Here is a 21,596-nt window from a genome sequence, read left to right as displayed (position 1 = left end):
CAAACTCTCGCAGGGTTATTCCCTTTGTCAGAAGAATGGGGGAAATCCTGAGGGAGAATTGGCAACCTAGATTAAACCTATTTTTATTACTTCCTTTTTTCCATATTTTAAGTTAGTTCCATGCAAAAAACTAAATTTCAAAAGTATGCGAAAAACAGACTTTTTATCATAGTCAGGAATAAATTTCCTCGAACTTACAATATAGCAGGAACGTAAACAGGAGACCAGCCTTATGCCACCATTCCCGCTTGTTCACCGTGGTAGTGTTGCCAGACCTTATACTAAGATTGTCACCTGCTTCATTTAATGCCCATCAACTCAGTAATATACAATAATTCTTAATTGAAGGACTAGAAAGAAAAAGATTAACACGTTAATCACGAAACTCAATTAGGTTAATAGCAAAAAACAGTTATTTGTCTTCTTTTTTTCTAAAAATTATTCAATTTATACAAAGGACAGATCATTTAAAACAATATATTATTAAACCTTTATTTCATTAAGCTTACTTCGGTTCGAGTCATTTGGCAAAGTTTATTGTACGAATAAATAGCGGATTATGTTTACCCATTTTTGTCTTAACCTTCGCCATTGTTTCTTGAAAATAACCTTTTAATAAGCTTATAAAAATAATAATCCTTAACATCATATTTTAGATCCATACCCCCCGCGATTTAACTGTTCGAAGGATATCTATGTCAAAAAAAAACCCAGTTCGTGGAATAACCTTCATTAAGATTAAAGTTTGGGATTGGGAAAAATTCTAGACCCAGATTAGACCTGTCAATTATAAAACTTTGGGGCTCATAAAAATGACTTACAGTTGGACTTTTCGGGGAACACTGCTGTGTAAATTCACATCTAGGAAAAAGGGATAAAAAAAAAAGTTTAACTAAAAATTGAATAAATGAAAAAACCCTTTAAGAAATGAGAATGAAAAAAAACAGATCAGCTTTATGCCTCCTTTTATCACCCTGCATATACCACTAAAATTTTTTAAAAAAAACCAATACAATAAGGGAAAATTTATTTTCCTCTAAATTTTTTAAAAAATTTAAATTTTTTTTATCAGATAAAGGGAACAAAACCAGTAGAACACAACATAGTGATATAGGGGTAAAATAAGGATATTTATCGGTAAACGTTACAAAAGAAAAAAATATAAACTTTATTAATATGATTGGCATGTAACTTATCCTATACAAAATATTGAAATATTTGAAAAAGTTAGGGCAGAATATTAAGTTTGGACCGTCTTTTGCATTGTTTTTCTGTCCTACGCAGATCACAAAATGTCACGTGGTATATAATAGGCACCATGTTCATGACTATGAGTTCCAAATAGTTACACTTTTTCATATCCCATCTAGCCTAGGCTAAAGCAGATTTTAGTGTCCAGCGTAATTACAAGTTTTGCTCGGCCCCTTTCGTCTTTCGTTTATGATGAACAGCCGAGGGGTTTCAGTTGCTAACAATCTCGATTGAGCAAGGAATTGTTAACAAAGACGCTTTTTGAAGATATGTGCAGTGCAAATACATGTACAATGTATTTGAATTTGTAAATGTACCAATTTCTATCGCCCATGTGTACATACATTTAGTATATTGAAATATGTAATGTTTGATACTTGTATAAAAGCAAGAACTGACAAGAACTCAGGTTCTGTATGTATCTTGAGCAATGTTTCATCATACAAAACTATCTTTTCAGGCCTGCCGAAGATGAACAATTGTCCAGCTGAGGCCATACGTTTGAATACGTCAGTTTACACTGACGTCGCCGTCATTAAACAAAGTGCAATAGGACTAGAAGCTTATGACTTTGACAACAACAAGTTACTTGTAGCGTAGTGATTCTTAATTTTGAATATTATTTCACTCTGCTGCGTCAACAACATGTATAAAAGTTAATGTTAAAAAAATAACTTTTTAATTACAAAGAAATACAATATCCTAATTGTTGCGACAGTCTGTAGTTTAGAAGAAAAATGGATTTTTTCCCTGATATGATGCACAAATATGGCGCATTTCTTTGAAAAATTATTAAGGATTCATTGTTATGAATTTAAGACTTATTATTATTTCATATTGAAATATTTTTACAATTTAAAGAATAGCCTGTTTAGATCGTCAATCGATGATAGAAATTTTAACTGTTCCGCCATTGGTTTTATTGCTCTGGCATAGACTTTACTTTTTTTCTCAGGTGTGGTATCAACCGCAAACGATAGAACATTGTAAATGTTCGGACTCTCATAAAGTTATTTTTAATGTTTCTGCAATGGCTGTAGATGAATATGGGAAGGTTGCGAGTTGTAACTTTACAGTAACTGTACGAGGTAGGTCTACAATTATCTAAGTGTCTCCGTAAATCGTAACCCACATGGTAAATTTTGTTCAAAATTTGCTTACAGATGTCCTTTAAAGGCATTTTCTACAGTTTTATGAAACTTTAATCCTGTCATAAAATTTTCTAAATTTTTTTTGTATGATAAGTAACATTTAATGGCGAATTCAAAAATAAAAAGAAAACTAAATGTTGACGTGTTGAATTTCTTGTAAAATGGCAGTTTCCATGGAAACAGTTATCTCAAAACTGTCAAAATAGCCAACTTATTAGTTATAAAAAAAGAACATGTATATGACATCTACATACACACAACATGCATAATTTTATGCACAGATAATCTAATCCAAAGATTCTGTATAAAACAAAAAATAATGTGAACAATTTCATTAAAAAAAGATTTTTCATGCTTTTTATCTGATCAAAAAACTAGAAAAATAAAGATGAATTTTGTAAATTTTTGTAAAGATATCGACAAATTTCTTTCATAGGATTAACTTTTTTTTGTATGTTGTGTAAAATTTAATGACAAATTAAAAAAGAAAAAGAAAAATATATGTTGACGGGTTAGATTTCTTGTAAAATAGCAGTTTCTATGTTAACCGTATATCTCAAAACTGTCAAAATAACCAAACTGTGTTACAGAAAGACAGCTTGATACACACACAAAAAGCATGATGATATACAAAACTTGCTTTATCTAAGGGTTCTGTATGAAACAAACGATAAACTGAAAATATTTCTTTAAAAAAATGTGTTTTTCATGCTTCTTAACGGAACAAAAAATGAGAAAAATAAACATGAATTCTATAAATAATTTAAGGTATCGGAAAATTTCTTTCATTGAATTTTCTACATTTTTTACATATAAAACAAAATTGTATGGTGAATTCAAAAATAGAAATCAAATATATGTTGACGTGTTATTGTTTTTCTAAATGGGCAGTTTCCAAGGTTGTCGCATATGCCATCTGTAAAAATAACCACGCTTTCTTAAGAAATATCAATGTTATACTAAATGCATTGCTATATAAACAACAAAAATATGTTGAAATGTAAATTTCTATTTCTTTTGATGTTACAAGAAGTAAATTGATATGAAGTGTCGGACTATTATTATCAAGATAATAACATTTGTGTTCTCAAAAGAATATATCAACTCTCAAATAGATGTATATTTGACACTATGAAATAATTGGTTATGTGTGAAATACAAAGTAAGTCCTTTGGTTTCATGAAGTAGAGTAAAACAGAATCCCTAAAGAAAGTCAAACACAATAAAATTGAAAATGTTGCAGGCTCGGTTTGATTGAGCCTGTTCATGGTCGGTACTGGAAAGTGCAAGGTACCGTCCACGCCCCTAGCACCGGCTTAAGCAGAATTCAACATTTAACACGAAAATGGTGGAATTTTAAATTTAGAAACATCCGCAGATGTGTTCATACGTACATACGTTCATACAGTAGGACCATTCCATGAATAACGGCGTATGGTCCCCAGTAAATAATGCTTTTGCCCTAAACGAGAAAACAATGGGCGGAACTAAATAAAATGGAATTTTGAAAGGGGATCCGAGGTTATAAAGCCTGCATACCACAGATAAGACGTCAAAAGACAAATTGAAAAAGCAGGCAACATATCCTAAGGGTGATTATACAGTATTCAAGTAGGAATACTGGAATCAGTTGAAAATGGCCAAAAAAAAGAAACTTAAGGTTCCATATATTATGTTTACACAAAAAAAGTGTTGTGCTGAACGATCTTCAAGGATCGGAAATATAACGTCATTGATTAAATGTACGGGGAGACTTTTTACAGCCGCCACACGGCACAAATAACACGGATGTGACAATGAAATTTGTTATCTTTGACAAAAATTTTATCTGTTTTATTTGACTTGAAAAATGTTGTTTGGACTTAATTTACTTTATAACGACAGAACTAAGACAACTTTGATATGGGTTCAAAACAATACTGAAAACTATCCCGCAGTAACAAAATTGATGTATAAAACATATATGCTTGAATATTTTATAACTTTCTACTAGGAATCAAAGTGTTATAATGTGTTTAATATATAATCAGTAAATACTAATTTGATTTAACATCTACTTGCATTGCTTTGTTGTTGCTTTCTTCTTTTATATCTTTTTTTTAGATATTATCCGGCCGAAAATCTTGTTTTGTCCTAGCGATATCTATGTCTTAGAAGGAGACGTGGTCACGTGGAAAGATCCAGTGTTTGTAGATAATGTAGGGATTGCACAGAATTATGTCAATATGGAGAAAGGGAAATCATACCCTGTTGGAAGGCACACTGTAGAGTACCTTGTGAAAGATTATGACCGGAATGAAGCATATTGCAGATTTGAAATCATTGTAGACAAGGGTACAATCATTTTTCATTTCAAGGCCCATTATGTCACAGAGATATTTATTTCTATTTTTCAAAAGCTTCTTTTTATGTACTTTTACATTTCCCCCAAAAGTTTTTTTTTTGCCAATTATCTGAAATATATCTTTCTTCTGTTGTTGACAGTTACAGTGATTAAGTATTTGTATGAAAGTTAAATCACTACTTTGTTTACTAATTGTTTCATGTTTACAGGTTACAAGTACCTAAAACCATTGTTTAAACATTAAAGCATTCTTATTTGCCCTTTCTAAAGTTTATTCGTTTCTGAGTTTAAATACTAATCCATGTTTTAATTTGAAATTTGTTTGCCTAATTTTCTATTATTTCTTTATCCGAATCGTTTTGATATGTAATCGAGCAGCAAAAAATTTATTCACACATTATGCTAAATGTTTTGGATAATATAATTATTTCAATGATATTTTATATGAAACTACTTGTATTTTACTTGATCAACATTGCATATCTCTTCTTTACTTTTCCCATTAACAGAAGAAAAAACATCAACTTTATTCTAGACATTCACATTCAGCTTATTATGACGTAATAGATGTATATACATGTATTAAACAATTACTTGTGGGGCGTTGACTTCAAACTACTTTGCTCTCACCGCTGTAGGTTCGAGCCGCGCCAGCGTCTTTGGTCTTTGTGTGAAGCTATCCAGCTGGTTAACGAACGTTGGTGGTACTATTCAGGTGCCCTTTTGTGTCTTAAATAATGTACAGAAAGGCACATGAGGTCTTCCTCCACCAGTGAAGCGGGAAAGTTGCTATATGACCTAAATTATGTTGGTACGATGGAAAAGCACCCCACCCACCCCCCAAAAAAATAAAGAAAAAAACAAAACAGTATATGATATCAATACAAAATAAAACAAAATGTTACTATTAATGATAAAACTGAGTAATCTCAGAGTATGAATAAGTTTGTCATTATGCCTTATTATTTTCAGCAAAGCCGGATGCACCCAAGATACAAAATTGTCCCGTGAACGTCGTGCAGTTGAACACGTCATACATGAGTGATAATGCCATCGTCGATAACTTTAATACTGGTGGTATATCAGCGCATAATGATAGTGGCAATTACTTTCAGGTACTTCAGAAATTCGTTTAAGCCCGTCTCACACAGAACACGGTTGGGTACCCGATTCCCATGCGGTATACTTGGTTATTCAAGGGTTAACTGGTACAAGTATTGAGCTCCAACCGTGCTTGATGATTAGTTAGTACGAGTAAGACTCGCATGAAGCACGAGTATTTACGGCTTAAGCACGGATATACTCGGTCAAGCAAGGTTTAAACTCAATTTGCATACAAATACGTACGACTGTTGTACGGTTCAAAATACGATCTAGTACTTTAACAAGGGTTTAACAATGGGGTTTAACAAGACGTTTACTCGATAGATTTTCACAGGGTTTACATAGGGACCAGCCGATTTTCGTTCGAGTTTTGCTCAAAGTATCACACCTTCGTGTATGTTTTGATACAAATTGATCCATTTTGATGGCTTTTTGTATAAATTTTCAACGAAGATATACATATATATTCATCACTAATATCAATAAATGAATAAAAATGAAGCAATGTAAAATGTTTTTGTCTTGGGCGCGGTGGTTGCTGGAGGGTCAACCGGGCTGCAATCCAATTTTGAATTCGTGGGAGACATTGGAAGTGCCGGTTGATTCTACAACTCATCGGGGTCGGCAGCAGAGCTGCATTACTGGTACTGGTACTGGTACTGCAGTACGTACTGCAGCGATTTTGCAAGTACTGGTACTGATACTGAATTACTCTTACAAAATTTTGCTACTACTGGTACTGGTACTGCATTACTGTCTTGAAAAGTGGTACTGCTACTACATTACCCAGTACTTTTGGTTTTGATAAAAATTAAAAATAGCATCATTTTTTCTCATAAAATAAAGCTGTAAATTACATTTACTATATTTTATTTTTGTGAAAAAGTAAGTTATCAAATCTAAAGGTAATTTGCTGCAATATTCCTTCAAATGTTAACAAAAAGCACCAAAGACTTTAAGTAAAAATTAAATTAAGATAAACAGACTCAATAACTCTTTACCCTAAAATATCCTTATTAAAATCTTTTATTACTTTGTATTTACTAGTAAAAGAGCAAAATAAACACTAATTAATTTCTTCTATTCTAAATAATCCCATTTCAAGTGAAATAATAAAAGTGATATTGTTAGCACCATAAAAAGTTGTTATTTACTTTGGTATAAATTGAACAGAGGTGTGAAGGTGTGAAAGGCAACAAAAGACTAAACATTGTGTTTTAAATGAAAGATGTTTGCATTGTATTTATACAGTTGACTGGTTACTGAACAATTAGATATGACATATATATATGTTGTAAATATTGTTTGTAAAAAGTATGTTAAAACTATAAAGTTGTAAATATGTAATGTTAACTTTAAAGTTAATTATGATTTTATTTCTTTTCTGAATAATATTTGCATTTATTTGTTTGACACTGTATTTATTCAAACTTTGATGAATATATAAAAGTAATGGTACTGATACTTAATTACTTCACCAAAAAAAGTACTGGTACTGCAGTACCGAGCTAAAATCTAGTACTGGTACTGGTAATGGTACTGCATAATTTGCCAAGTACTGGTACTGGTACTTAAGTACTACACCCTTAGTACTGATGCAGCTCTGGTCGGCAGGTTGGAGTAGTCGGCGGGCCTGGATGGTCCTTCTTGTATTTCTCTGTGCATCGGAACCTTCTTCTTTGGATGCATTCTAGTGTGATGCAGCAAGTGCTCTGTGTAGATCTAGTAGTTAAGGGTGGCAGCAGGTAGTTGTGGTTTTCGTTGTAAAGTTCGCCCTTACGTTGAGGCTGTGTAAGACCGTACGAGGCGGTGTGAGACCGTGTATACCCGTACTAAACCGTTTCTTTCATGTATGATTCGTACTTGAACCGTATTGGTCGTATGACGATCGTATGAAATCGTATGTGCAATCGTGTGATTCGTACCGATATCTTGTGACATTTGGGTGTTAATCGGGTGTTGGATGTAGGACTTGGGGACGGTCTCGAACGATTCCATACGATCTATTTACGACCTTGACACGGTTGGGCTCACACGTGGAGCGGACATCACATACGGTCTCAAGCGGTCTTGTACACGGATACACTCGAATGGCCCGAGTGTTACTCGGTTAACACAACGGTTGGTTCGGTTGTATGTATGTTAAAACGGGTGACAAACCGTATAAGCGTGTGTTCTGTGTGAGACGGGCTTTTTGTTTCAAAGCGCATGCTTTTAGCTGCGGCACGTACTGACAGCAAGAACAAATCATTTTTTAAATGATCAAAATATTTTGCACTTTGTGAATAAATAATATTGTTCATGAAATCATAATGCACTTTTCATTTAATTTCTGGTCCAAGCATCGCCATGCCTTAATGGGAGATAAACGTCTACTTTTCACGTTTTACTTACCAGTTCGATGTGGTTGTTGGTTGGCGCGAAATAAGCGGTTATAATGTAAAGTGCATATACTTTGCATATGATTGAAACTATAATATAAACAAAGCAGAACATTTTGTTATACAATATGATTTGAATATAACGGTAACTGAAATATAATTTACTTGACAGGTAAAATATTCGCCAGAGAAAGTTTACCATTGTAATTGTTCTTCCTTTACCACGGTAACAACCACTATTTTTGCCGAGGTCGTTGATAGCTATGGCAACAAGGACACCTGTCAATTCAAGGTCGTTGTCAAAGGTAACGAAACAATATTCTTTACGAGTCTATATTCTACTATAAGGGTAACTAGTAAAACAATTAAAAAGAAGTGAAAAACAGGTTTTATGATACGTTTGTCGTCATAATGTTATGGACAAGATAGAAAAATATTCAAAAATATTTATTATGCCCCCGCCATGTAATGCCCGGGGCATATAGTGTTACCCTGTTCCGTCATTCCGTCCTTCCGTCCTTCTGTCATTCCGTCATCATCAGTTTCCGTTCATTATCTTAAGAACGGTTGCACACATTCAACTCAAATTTGACATATGGATATGTCATGAGAAAATACAGGTCAAGTTCGAATTTGGTCATGGTCCGATGATTTTTGGCAGAGTTATGCCCCTTTTACTTTGAAAATAATATGAAATTTCAGTTTCCGTTCATTATCTCCCCAACGGTACAACATATTCAACTCAAACTTGACATATGGATATGTCATGAGAAAATACAGGTCAATTTCGAATTTGGTCATGGTTTGATGATTTTTGGCAGAGTTATGCCCCTTTTACTTTGAAAATAATATGAAATTTTCAGTTTTCGTTCATTATCTCCCCAACGGTACACCATATTCAACTCAAACTTGACATATGGATATGTCATGAGAAAATACAGGTCAAGTTCGAATTTGGTCGTGGTTCGATGATTTTTGGCAGAGTAATGCCCCTTTTACTTTGAAAATAATGTGAAATTTTCAGTTTCCGTTCATTATCTTCCTAAAGGTACAACACATTCAACTCAAACTTGACATATGGATGTGTCAAAGGAATGTGCAGGTCAAGTTCAAATTTGGTCATGGTTCAATGATTTTTGGCAGAGTTATGCCCCTTTCACTTTGAAAGTAATATGAAATTTTCAGTTTCCGTTTATTATCTCCCCAATGGTACAACACATTCAACTCAAATTTGACATATGGATATGTTTTTGGAATGCCCAGGCCAAGTTCGAGTTTGGTCATGGTTCAATGATTTTTGGCAGAGTAATGCCCCTTTCACTTTGAAAATAATATGAAATTTACAGTTTCTGTCCATTATCTACCCAACAGTGTTACATATTCAACTTAAATTTGACATATGGATATGTTAAAGGAATGGGCAGGTCAAGTTGGAATTTGGTCATGGTTTGATGATTTTTTGGCAGAGTTATGTCCCTTTCACTTTGAAAATAATATAGATACATCTTAGGAATAAGCAGTTTAAGTTTGAATTTGGTTGTAGTTCAATGATTTAAGACAAACTTATCTTTCCTGAATGTTGGAAAAATTTTGAACTTTCATTTTCAGCACTCTTACTTGTAGCCATTATTTTGGCTACAAATATGCAATATGCTATTTTTAAAAGGTTTAGACTGAATAATTTCAGTGCATTGAACATTGTATGAAAATAGTTGGTGTTAACATTGAAAAGTTTTAAGGGCTTTGAACTTAAAATGAAAAAAATAATTAAAGCACCATCTGAAATTTTGGCTGCATGCGGGGGCATCCGTGGCATGATGACACATTTCTAGTATTTTTTTTATTTGATACTGAATAATAACTTCAATTTAAAGTTATTTATTCTTTAAGACTGGCATAATTTTGTTAATCATGTACAGATAGATATTTCGTTAAACAAATGTTTTACATAAGTGTGAAGCTGATCCTCTGATCAATTTATTTATTCAATTTACAAAAGTCTGTACAGTTCCATTTAGGATTTGAAAACTGTATTGATATATTTTACAGTACAGTTTTGTCACTTGTAGATTTATATAGGGAAAAACTCAATTGATATATAACAGTTGAGTTATTCTTACACCTGGCATATATCGGTTTAGTTTTTACGGAGGTTCAAAGGGGGCAAAGGGCAAAGGGGGCAAATTTGGGTTGAAGCGGGTGATGCACCCGAACAGGTTTTGGACACAGAGAAAGTACTATTTGTTGATATCTCTTATAATTTAAGAGTTATGTCCCGAACAAAGTTCACAGTGTAAAAATAAACAAAGGGCAATAAATCCAAAATAAGGCAAGGTAGAGTTACGGTTCTTCTACATTCACCTAATGAAATCTATCTACCTACGAAGTTTCTTGTTGATATATCTTACAGAGTAAAAGATGTGCCCCGGACAAAGATCATTGTAAAAATGAACAAAGGGCAATAACTCCAAAATAGGAAAAGGCTGCTTAACAGTTCTTTTGTACTGCACTTCTACTTAATGAGATCTATCTAACTTCACAGTTTACTTTTGATTCTTCTTGTGGTTTCAGAGTTAATTATTATATTTCTTTTGTTTTTGTGTTTTCGCAACAGCAAAAAATCTTTAAACGGCTACTCTCTCTGACTTTTTATATACAGCTAGGTGTGAGGGCCCTTAGACAGCATAACCTGGTATTGGGACATTTATCTGGAGTTTCCATCTAAAACATAAGTGAAAAAGCACAAGAGAGGGAAATCTGTTTTTTTTTTACTGATTTCTGTTAAAAAAATGAAATTGCAATAAAACAGTTACAATGTATGAAACTCGTAGGTTACGGGGGTATAACAGTGGCTTGGGCGACATCTCGGGATGATTCTAAAACAAATCGTATCATAATAAAACTATGTGTACAAAGACAATTTGCAGTTCAAGGTTAAGGTCACACTTAGTATGTTCGTATGAATTTCAATATCGTGTCCCCACTTCAACGTTTTAACCGATAGAAAGAAATTAAACCTTTTGTCACAAATATTTCTTTTAATAAGACAACGTGCAGAACACAGGTTTGGGCTACCTGATATCAAAATTAGCCCAGATAGATATTTAGCATGTAGCATTGCCTTATTTTTCTTTACAAAACTATGCCTCTTAGTTCAATATTTGGCCCGCCCCAGGAGTCACTTGATTTATGGATACTTATATAGGAAAATAAATTGAGACTTATTGTTTGAAAACTCAACGCCATATAACTGGTGTGAATCATGCCCTTGGGTCATTATTGGCCCCGCCCCAGGGGTCTCTTAATCAATAGTAAAACTAAAAAAGTTTAGAATATGAAAACATATTTAAGATATTTTGTAGAACTACAATGCTTAGGGTTTAGATAATTGGCATGTAACATTGCCTTGTTTGCCTCTACAAAATTGTAATTGGTCGTGCCCTTTGGAATTAAATTGGCCCCGCCACTAGGTTCACTTAGTAAGATATACAGTCTTGTATTAGAAAAAACACATTTTATTCGTCTTTTTGTGAAACGACAATGGTAATACTTTAATTATTTAAAGTTAAGAGCTCAGATACTTGACATGCAGCATCAATTTGTAGATAAGCTCGAATCTCGACAGGAACTATGAATTCTTTCATGAGATGAAGCTTTCTATATCGCCACGGGAAGGTCAGTGGGTCCTTTCATGTGCCCACTTGTGTCTTGAAGAATAAACATATGACCATCTGAGAGTTTTCCCGCACTAGAAAAGCTGGAAAGGCGCCACATGACAATGCAATTTAAAACATTCGGGCATTTACTTTTCTTTTTTTTCAGATATTTACAAACCTGTTTTTACCTCTTGTCCAAGCCATATTTATGCATCTGAAAACGAGAAGGTTACTTGGCAAGAACCTACTTATTATGATAACGTAGGAGTATTGGACATGTCCCGTCTGGGTTATGAGAGCGGTCAGGTACCACCTGCGGGCAACCATACTGTTTATTATAAAGTATGGGACTTCCAGCATAACACCGCCGTATGCAAGTTTAATATTACTGTCACTAAAGGTAAGAATTTACCCATTGTCATCGGCAGCAGCTTTTTATTTTCATAATCATAGTGATCATTGTCGTTGTCAACATCACTGTTATCGTCGCCGTCATCATCATCATGTATAATAAATTTATCGTCATTTGGTTATATATCATCTAAAGGCAACGACTCAAATTTAATTTATTTTTTTGTGATATATTTTGTTTTGATAGAAACGCTAAAGCCTCCGAATATATTGAACTGTCCCATAAAAGTTTTGTCCTTGGATACAGCTCTCAAAAAAGATGAGGCCAAAATGAGTGAAGAGACTACTGCTATCCAAGCTTACGATAACGATGGAAAGAAACTAAAGGTTAGCTCCATATCTTGTTACAGACAGATGCAAATTTTCAAATTGCACTTCAATTAACTCTCCATAGAATATAAATGTAAGTTTATTACTTAAAATAAACTACAATTGATACAATGGCAAAGGATCTTATATAGATTTAATGTGTTGTTGAAGTTTTTTGAATACTAGCTCCTATTCTATCAGTATAGAGTTAGGCTAGCCGGCACATCCGGGCAGTTTGGCCGAATTAGACTTTCGTGACTATTTGATATTTAAAGCTTATATGAACTATTCAATATCAAAATCATTTTACAAAATAAGCTGGAAATGGTTTAAAAATTGATCAGGGTACATAATAATCACACATCGGATATTTATAAGTTCCCTGTGATAAAATTATCATGTATAATGATGGTAAAGTACTGTGTTGTACACATAATCAGCCCAATTTATTGTAAGGTAGCCATTAAAACAAATAAAGAAAAACAAAAACATGTGTACTTGTTCCAGTTTTCTAAGTCAGATTTTATTTCTGTCAGAAATTATTTGTTATTGCAATAATACAACGATGTGATATAAAATTATGATATGATATGATACGTTTATAAGATGAGATATGGAATGATATTATGATATAGGAAAATTATATGATTTAAGATCGGCAATTATCACACACCCGTGCCGATTTTGCGACTCCGTAAACATGGTATTGCACGGCTGTGCATATAGTTTGACGTGACGTCATTAGCGTTATACCAATATAGTGTAAAGACGCGCTTAATGTAAGCGTTAAACTATAGGCGCGACAATGAAAAATGACTCGTATTTCACTTTAAACGGAGAGATATTTATTATTACGTTTACAATAAGCATTTATGAAACAATGCGCAAGTAAAAAAGGAAAAGAAAAAAGATCAAAACATGAATTACTGACTTGGTGAAAGTTCAATAAATGGTCGTTTACATCGTCACAAATAATTCCACACTTTTACATAGTTCTGTAAACTGAGGTGAAACTCTCTTTCCGGCAAACATAACAGATACGGCACACACGGGACGCAACTCTGGATGCACTGTTGCAATAATCCAAAGATCACAGGGGTGCCCGGACTTTGGCAAATAGTCAATATTTGATATAGTATATGAAAAATTTTGAGTTAATCGCTCATTCCTCTAAAATTTCACTGGAATTATCACATTTTGATATATGATACTATGATATGATATAAGGTTAGATATGATTTAATATATATTATATGAGAACAAACCGTAACGGTTATACTTTTTTAAAAACAGGTTAACTACGAACCTGCAACGGTACGTCATTGCCACTGTTTTCATCCCTATACAACGGAAACAACTGTTATTGCATGGGCCGTTGATGATGTGGGAGTCAAGGAAACATGCGAATTTAATGTAACCGTTTCCGGTACGAATTTTACCGCCATTTTCTTACTGAATCGTAATGTCAGATTTGTGAAGTTTCAAATGATTATGTTTTATGTATTTTTAGGTCTTAAAGTATTTTAAGTATCTTAAAGAGAAATACTCTGATTTCGTAAATTATGAACCATTGTCTGCAACTGTACTGTCTGATAAATATTGATCCTATTTCATAGCAGTAAATATTGCCTACCGTAATATGTTGAAGAGACGGGGTACGTTATTCAGCTGTTTTTGAAAATACGTAGGTCTTTTAAATAAGCATAATAATTATAATAAAGGCAAAATATCGCGGTTTCTTGTTGAATTTTACTATTGAAAAATATACTTGCTATTGGTATTTATCCTGGTATATAGTCTTTATGGCCATCGGGACTTTATATTATAGATTTGCAATCGATTGGTACATGATATTCTTAGTTTTACATTTGGAATCTTAATTTGATATGATATAGTCCAAGTGGATTTTACCAAGGGACATTTTATCAGATTTTACCATTTGGACCATTGGCCATGATAGTGTCCAATTGAATGCTACAATGGGATTAGATATTGTCCTTTTTGATGCTACCATAGGATATGGCATTGTTTTATTGGGTTTTTACTGTAGGACTTATGTTCTCTGGAATTTTACCATGGTATATAACATGATCCTAATGGTATGTACTGTGGGACTTATTATTGTCCTTTTGGGTTTTCCTCTATGAAAATGCAAGTAATATGGCATTGTCCTTGGGAAATGATAATTTTCATTTGAATTTTGCCATAGGTTATCACAATTTTTATCGAAATTTTACCATGAATTCCGAAGTAGATTCATGGGATTTATTTTAAATTCAGATAAACAGGCGCCAGTTATCATGCAGTGTCCCGAAGACATGGAATTTAATGAAAGTGAAACAATGTATTGGCGGCAACCAGCATTTGAAGATAACGTCGCTATTGCAGCGGTTGACTCGAACTACAATAATAGTGCCATATTCTCCATTGGAAAACATATCGTTTACTATAATATTTGGGATTATGATTTTAACAATGCAAGCTGCAGATTTACTCTGACCGTCACCAGACGTAAGTAGCTTTCCATCAGTTACAGGCTGCGTGACAGAGTGTACTAACAAGGATAAAAACTAACATCTTCAAATTGGCATCATTTATCTTTATAGACAAGCTAAAGAAACACATATTCATGCAGTCTGATCAGGTTTTAGTTTTTGTTTTCTTTTGTTGTTGATTTTACGCTCATAACTAGCATTCCATAGTTTTCTCATCCAAAATAAGACAAGTTTTACCGAACCCTCAATCTTGCATTCATACTTTATTTTAGTTTTCACACATATTTTGTTTCAGTTTTTCCTACATATTTTTTATTAATTTTGCATAAATATTTTTTAATTTTGGATACATATTTTTATTTAAGTTTTTCGTATATTTTTATTTTTGTTTTTCGTTCATATTTTTGGCCAATCAAAACAACCGTTACATCTCATAACACCCCATAATTGAAAATTTTAACTGATGAAAAACATAGAAAACAAAATACAATTTCTCAGTAAACATTTTGATAAAATTGTATGTATTGAAAGCATATAACACACTGAAATACGATACATTGTTATATAGAAGCGCGAAAATATGACTACAGTAAATTTCACTTATAGCGAACATGATTATAGCGAACTTCCGGTTATAAGGAACAATTTATTTTGGCCCAAATTTTGCCCTTCTTTATTAAATATAAAAATATACGGTTATAGCAAACACGGTTATAAGGAATTATCGCTTATAAGGAACTCATTTTTTTGTCCCAATTTAGTTAAAAGTGCGGAAAATTACACTTTTATAACAAACTCCAAATATCGGCTATTCGTAAATATATCCCGCATTTTCAACTTTCGTTTCCATTTGCACGGATTAAAACTGGCTGAATGTACCGTTTATTGTTGTATTTAATTCAATGTATCTATGAAAATGAATTGATATAGAAGTATGTAATAGTTTTCTATTTAGGATATTTTTAGCATGAGTTCTTGACGGTTATTCTTTTTATTCTATTATTTCTTTTCTTTAATAGTTTTGCTCGAGTAAAATAATTATGATTACTTATAATCGGTTTTCAACATAATCACGCATGCTTGCAAACATAATCCATAGAAAACTACAAAGTATGCTTGATTGAAATGAAAAGAAATCTATATATTTCATTAGTAAAAGTCACGTTTAAAATATAATAGAAGATACTCAATATAAAAGGAAGAAAAAATGGAAAATCTTGTTTATTCTTATTCATGGAAAGAAAACGAAAAGCACTGAGTTAAAAATACTAAAACTGAAATAGCAAAGGATTTTCAAATTCCAAAATGTACGCTCTCGGGTATTGTGTCTAAAAAGAAGTAAATGACTAATTTTTCTTAATCAAATGCTCTTCAAAATGGCGGACGATGTTTGACAATCAGTTCGTTATAAGTAAATATGTTCGCTATAAAAACTCCTGATACAAGGAACTTAAATTCGCTATATTCTTACAAGAAACTCCTGATACAAGGAACAGATTTTGAATGTCCCAATGAGTTCGTTATAAGCGGAGTTTACTGTATTTGGAAATTATTGGTGTAAAAATAGTCGCGTTAAACATGAATTCGCAGATCAAATGTCACTACGAAGATCGCGAAAAGTTAAAATCTGCAAATATATCTGCACATACAGTATATTTCAAGTCCACAAAGTTGGCACAGAGATCGATATTAAACATTCATCTGGACATTCGATTTATCACTGTCGAGCTGGGATGTTAAGCTTGCAACATTCACATCGACATTCGTTTGTCTCTTTCTTGAAAGACGAGTTGGAATGTGAAGCTGGCTAGACATTGCGAAAACCATTTAGCTCCATATTCATGTTGTCTCCGTTTGAATGCCGAGGTGGGAATGTGAATCTGGCTAGACATTCATCAAAGATTCAGCACAACAGTTTAGTTTTCTGTGTCTTGTTTGAATGTCAACATGGGATGTAAATATGACTAGACATTCAGCGCAACATTCAGTCCGATATTCGTTTTTTCTGTTTCCTTTTTGAACGATGAGCTAGAATTTGAAGCTGGCTAAACAGTGAACACAAAATTTCAGCTCAACAGCTTTTTTTGTGTTTCATTTTGAATATCGAGCCTGAATGTGAAGCTGGCTAGACATTCAGCAAAATATTCAGCTCGACAGTCACTTTTTTGTTTCTTTTTGTATGTCAAGCTTGGATGTGAAACTGGCTTAACTTTCAGCAAAACATTCAGCGCCAAGTTCGTATATTGTATGTTTTTGAACGTTGAGCTGTGATGCGAAGCTTGCATGATATTCAGCAAACATTCAGCTCGATATCGGTTTAAGTTTTTCTTTGAATGTCGAACTTAAATGTGAGTCTGGCTAGACATTCAGCAAACATTCAGCTCGATATTTGTTTTTTTTTGTCTCACATGAATGTATATTTTAGATTTGAAGCCTGCTAAGCATTAAGCACAACTTTCAACATTCGTTTTCTGCCTCTGTTTTCAATGTCAAGATCGGATGTGAAGCTTGCTATCCATTCAGCTAGCTCGAAATTTGATTTTTGTCTCTTTTGAATGCTAAGCTGAGATGTGAATCTGTCTAGACATTTAGCACAACATTCAGTTCGACATTCGTTTTTTTTATGTCGAACTGGGTTGTGAAGCTAACTAGACATCCAGCAAACATTCGGCACAACAATCGTTTTCTTTCTCTCATTTCTGAACGTTGAGCCTAGCTAGCTTGTGAAGCTGGCAAAACATTCAGCAAACTTTCAGCTTAATAATCGATTTTTGTCTCTTTTTGAACGTCGAGCTGTAATGTGAAGCTGGATAGACATTTAACTTTCAGCTCGACATTCGGCTTTTTGTTTCTTTTCTGAATGGGTTGTGAAGTCGGCTAGACATTTAGCAACCATTTAATTTGACAGTCGGATTTTTGTCTCTGTTTGACTGTCAAATTGAGATGTGAAGCTAGCTAGATATTCAACAAACATTCAGCTCGACATACGGTGTTTTTGGTTCTTTTTTGAATATCGAGCTGGATTAAAAAGCTGGCTAGATATTCAGCAAAACATTCAACTCGATATTAGTGTTTTGTTCCTCATTGTGAATGTTGAGCTGGGTTGTTAATCTGGCTAGACATTCAGCAAACATTCAGTTCGATATTCGTTTTTGTCCCTCATTGTAAATGTCGAGCTGGGATGTGAAGCTGGCTAGACATTCAACACAACATTCCTTTCTGTTGCATATTAGTTGCATGTTCCGCTTCGATACACAAAATGACCGCGAGAGCTATAAACGAAAAATCCTGTGCATATTTAATAGGTCAAACTACTGGCAGGATTTCAAAAAAAATATACAGGAGTGATCAGTACCATACTTAATTGTCGGAAACATGTTTTATGATAAAAACCAATTCAAGCTTTTTTTCTCTGTTTTATACTAGGTAAATTACCAAAAATTATGAATTGTCCTGAACATGGCTTATTCTTGAGTACATCTAAATCCGAAAATAGTGTGGTGTTAACTGAGAACTTAACCTCAATAGTAGCATATGATGGTGATGGCAACAAGTTAGAGGTTCGTAAACCTTAGTATCTTAATGTTTATCCTAATGCTTTTTGGTTTGATTTTGCATCACATTACCACAGTAGATGTTATTTGGCAAATTACCATAATTAATGGTGGAGAAAGACTTCAGGTTGTCCATCCGTGCATTATTTCAGGCACGAGCGGACATCTGAGTAGAACCACGAGCGTTGCGTAACCTAGTTTTGTCACATGAAAGTATTTTAAAGTCTGTCTTGCGATTCCGAAATGATGTCAGCGACCTTAATATGTTGTTATATCAATGTTATTGTTTTTGTGTGTGTGTTTTTTATTTGTTTTTTTTCCAGTTAATCTGAAATTAATTAACATTTAACTGGCAGGTTAAATTTGATATAAGCTTTAGCTTATATTGAATATTTGTTAATATTTTTAATTGTGTGGCAAGCTATGCTCTCTATTCAGTTTCTATAATGAACCAATACTTTGCAACAAATGTAATGTTTCCTGCTTAAAGACACATCGGCTCGCCACTGGCGGGATTTCAGCCCAAATGGATTTAAATGCTACTGCGACGCGTTAATCACTCAGCTATACCAGTACCAACATTTTGTATGTGCGTCCGTCTGTCCATGAGTCCAGATTTGTCCGGTCTTTATCTTTCTTATTCTATGAAGGATTACAAAATAATTTATCACAAATGTTCACAATGATGAAGTGGTTTGTCGCACACAAAATTCAGATGAAAAAATTTGATGTTTGTGGCAAAGGTCATGGTTTTACTTCAGCACTCAGAGTCTAATGTCAAATAACAATGTAAGACATTCATGTGTGAGTATAATTTCTATATACATGGATGGAGTTTAATATAACTTAGAACAAATAAACTCTGTGTTGAATTTTCTTGCGCAAAGTGAAGGTCCAGCTGACACTAGATCAGAGTTCAAATAAAAATATTAAGATTTATTTGTCCATACTGTATCTTGCTTATGACTTAAAGTATTATGTTAAGTGGCCAGAGGATTTTCTGCTTGCGTCAACTTCGACATACGTAGTTGTAAAAATTTCTGTTCAGTGTCTGTTTGTGTGCGTACGTACACACTTTTCCATGCCATAAATTCTTCGTGTTTTGAGGATTTTTCACATAATATGAATTGATTTTTGTCGGCACAAATTTTCATCATGACACTTCTTGTACTGTCATGTACCTTAACTAGGCCATCGGGGCTGAGGTCAAGGTCACCTTAGATGATGCAATGTCAAGATGTTGCATTAGTTATAAAGAGCATGTGTTGCGCATATCTTACCTATATATACATATTTCTCCTTGATCTTAAGCTTATAGATTCAGATTTGAATTAAGATGAGCGTGCTTGACATTTTGGCCGTGGGCATGTTTGGTTTCAGTATCAGTACAATAAATTACATGCAGCAATTTTAGAGCCAAGAACAGACCTTTGTGTTTCGTGTTGATTTCTAGATATATTAAATCTTACATAAGCTGGTAAGTCCAAATATTTAAGGATAGTTTTATTTCTATCCCCGTTAAGGTTACCCTCATGAATTTGGTTTAGCTCGATTGAGGCGAAAACTTAACAACTTATTTTGATAACCATTCGAGGTTTCTACCTGAAAGTAACTAGTACTTGCAGTATGTTAAGAAACATCGCCGTTGCCGTAGTAGGGCTCTTACATACAATCATTTGCAGTTGAGAGGCAGCTTCCATAAACATGAAGCCAACGCTTTATTCTTTAAATGATACGTTAAATAATTTATTACAGGTAGGTTACGTGCCTGCTACTCTCCGCCATTGTTACTGTCCTACACCGGCATCAAGCGATATGCCTGTATTAGCGTATGCCGTTGATTCTGCTCGAAATAAAGTGTGGTGTACATTTGGAGTATTTCTTCTGGGTAGGTACTGAGTATTCTTTATAAATTGAGAACTGATTAAGTTTATCATTTTCTTTCTCTGTGTTTTTGAATTGGTTCACATGTATTTTATAATACTGCACGTTTTTATTGTCGCTTCTAATTGGATAATTGTGATGTTTACATGGTTTTATTTACAAGGATACTGCCAATTTATGATGGAATCTGTAAAAGAATGAGTCTTGCTGTATTATAAATGTGTTGTAAATACTTTGACAGGTTATATGGCTGTATATAAACGGTTGCAATATGAACCTCGAATTTCGACTCAGGTTATATTTCTAAATAACCGTTTATATAGCTCATATTACCTGTTAAAATTCTTTATAACTAATAATATACATATATTGACATAGGTCTCGACATTTATTGCTTGTACCCGACTCGACAGAAAAAACTGTATCACGTTCGTGCAGTTTGATAAGACTCTATAATTTCGGTTTACATAAAAGACTTTAGCTTGATATCACCAAAATTGATAATGGGCACTTCCAAAATAGAATGATCGTCAATTTGGTAAGTAGTTGGATATTCAAACTTCTAACTACCTACTAGCTGTTACTTATTCGTGATTCCCTACCATTCAATAGCTGGTATCTCGAAATTAGATCCACTATTAACAGTATAACAAATATTACATTTGTAAAGTTTTAACACAGATTAAAGGAGTGACCTTGTTGGTGATTCGCGCGAATCCCTAAATACCTACCAGAAGGTAATTGGTTTTTCGAACTGACATTGTTTTCCCCTTCAAAAAGAAAGTTTTTTCTGGAAAATATAATATAGATTTATATTGCAAGATGGATGTGTTCTTCAACATCAAAACATCTAGTCTCGCTATGTCCACCAGGGGACACAGCTGGTAATTCGCATGAATCCCTAACTACCTACCAGCAAGTAGTTGGTAATTTGAACTTAATATGTTTAAACCTGGAAAAAAGATTCTTTCCTGAATAAATATAACAGATATATAGCAAAATGAATGTGTTCTTCTATATTGAAACACCCTGTCACCCTATTACCACCAAGGGACT

General features: G+C 33.6%; 1 protein-coding gene across 1 annotated transcript; it reads left to right on the top strand.

The window, feature by feature from the left end:
• Positions 1–1,715: 1,715 nt before the first annotated feature.
• On the top strand, positions 1,716–20,485 carry LOC132725725 (hyalin-like; the record flags this gene model as incomplete). The annotated part of the gene is given in 11 exon segments (XM_060710913.1): positions 1,716–1,842; positions 2,207–2,339; positions 4,506–4,736; positions 5,719–5,861; positions 8,404–8,536; positions 12,054–12,287; positions 12,486–12,625; positions 13,901–14,033; positions 14,888–15,118; positions 18,529–18,662; positions 20,412–20,485. Coding segments are annotated over 11 exon segments (1,706 nt in total), but the record flags the coding sequence as incomplete, so codon positions are not given.
• Positions 20,486–21,596: the final 1,111 nt, after the last annotated feature.

This window comes from Ruditapes philippinarum, unplaced genomic scaffold, assembly GCF_026571515.1.
Source record: "Ruditapes philippinarum isolate M1 unplaced genomic scaffold, ASM2657151v2 ctg13113_1_1_1_1, whole genome shotgun sequence".
In the NCBI taxonomy this organism is placed as follows: Eukaryota; Metazoa; Mollusca; class Bivalvia; order Venerida; family Veneridae; genus Ruditapes; species Ruditapes philippinarum.
The sequence above is the reverse complement of the archived record's forward strand: the minus strand, read 5'-3'. Positions and strand labels throughout refer to the sequence as shown.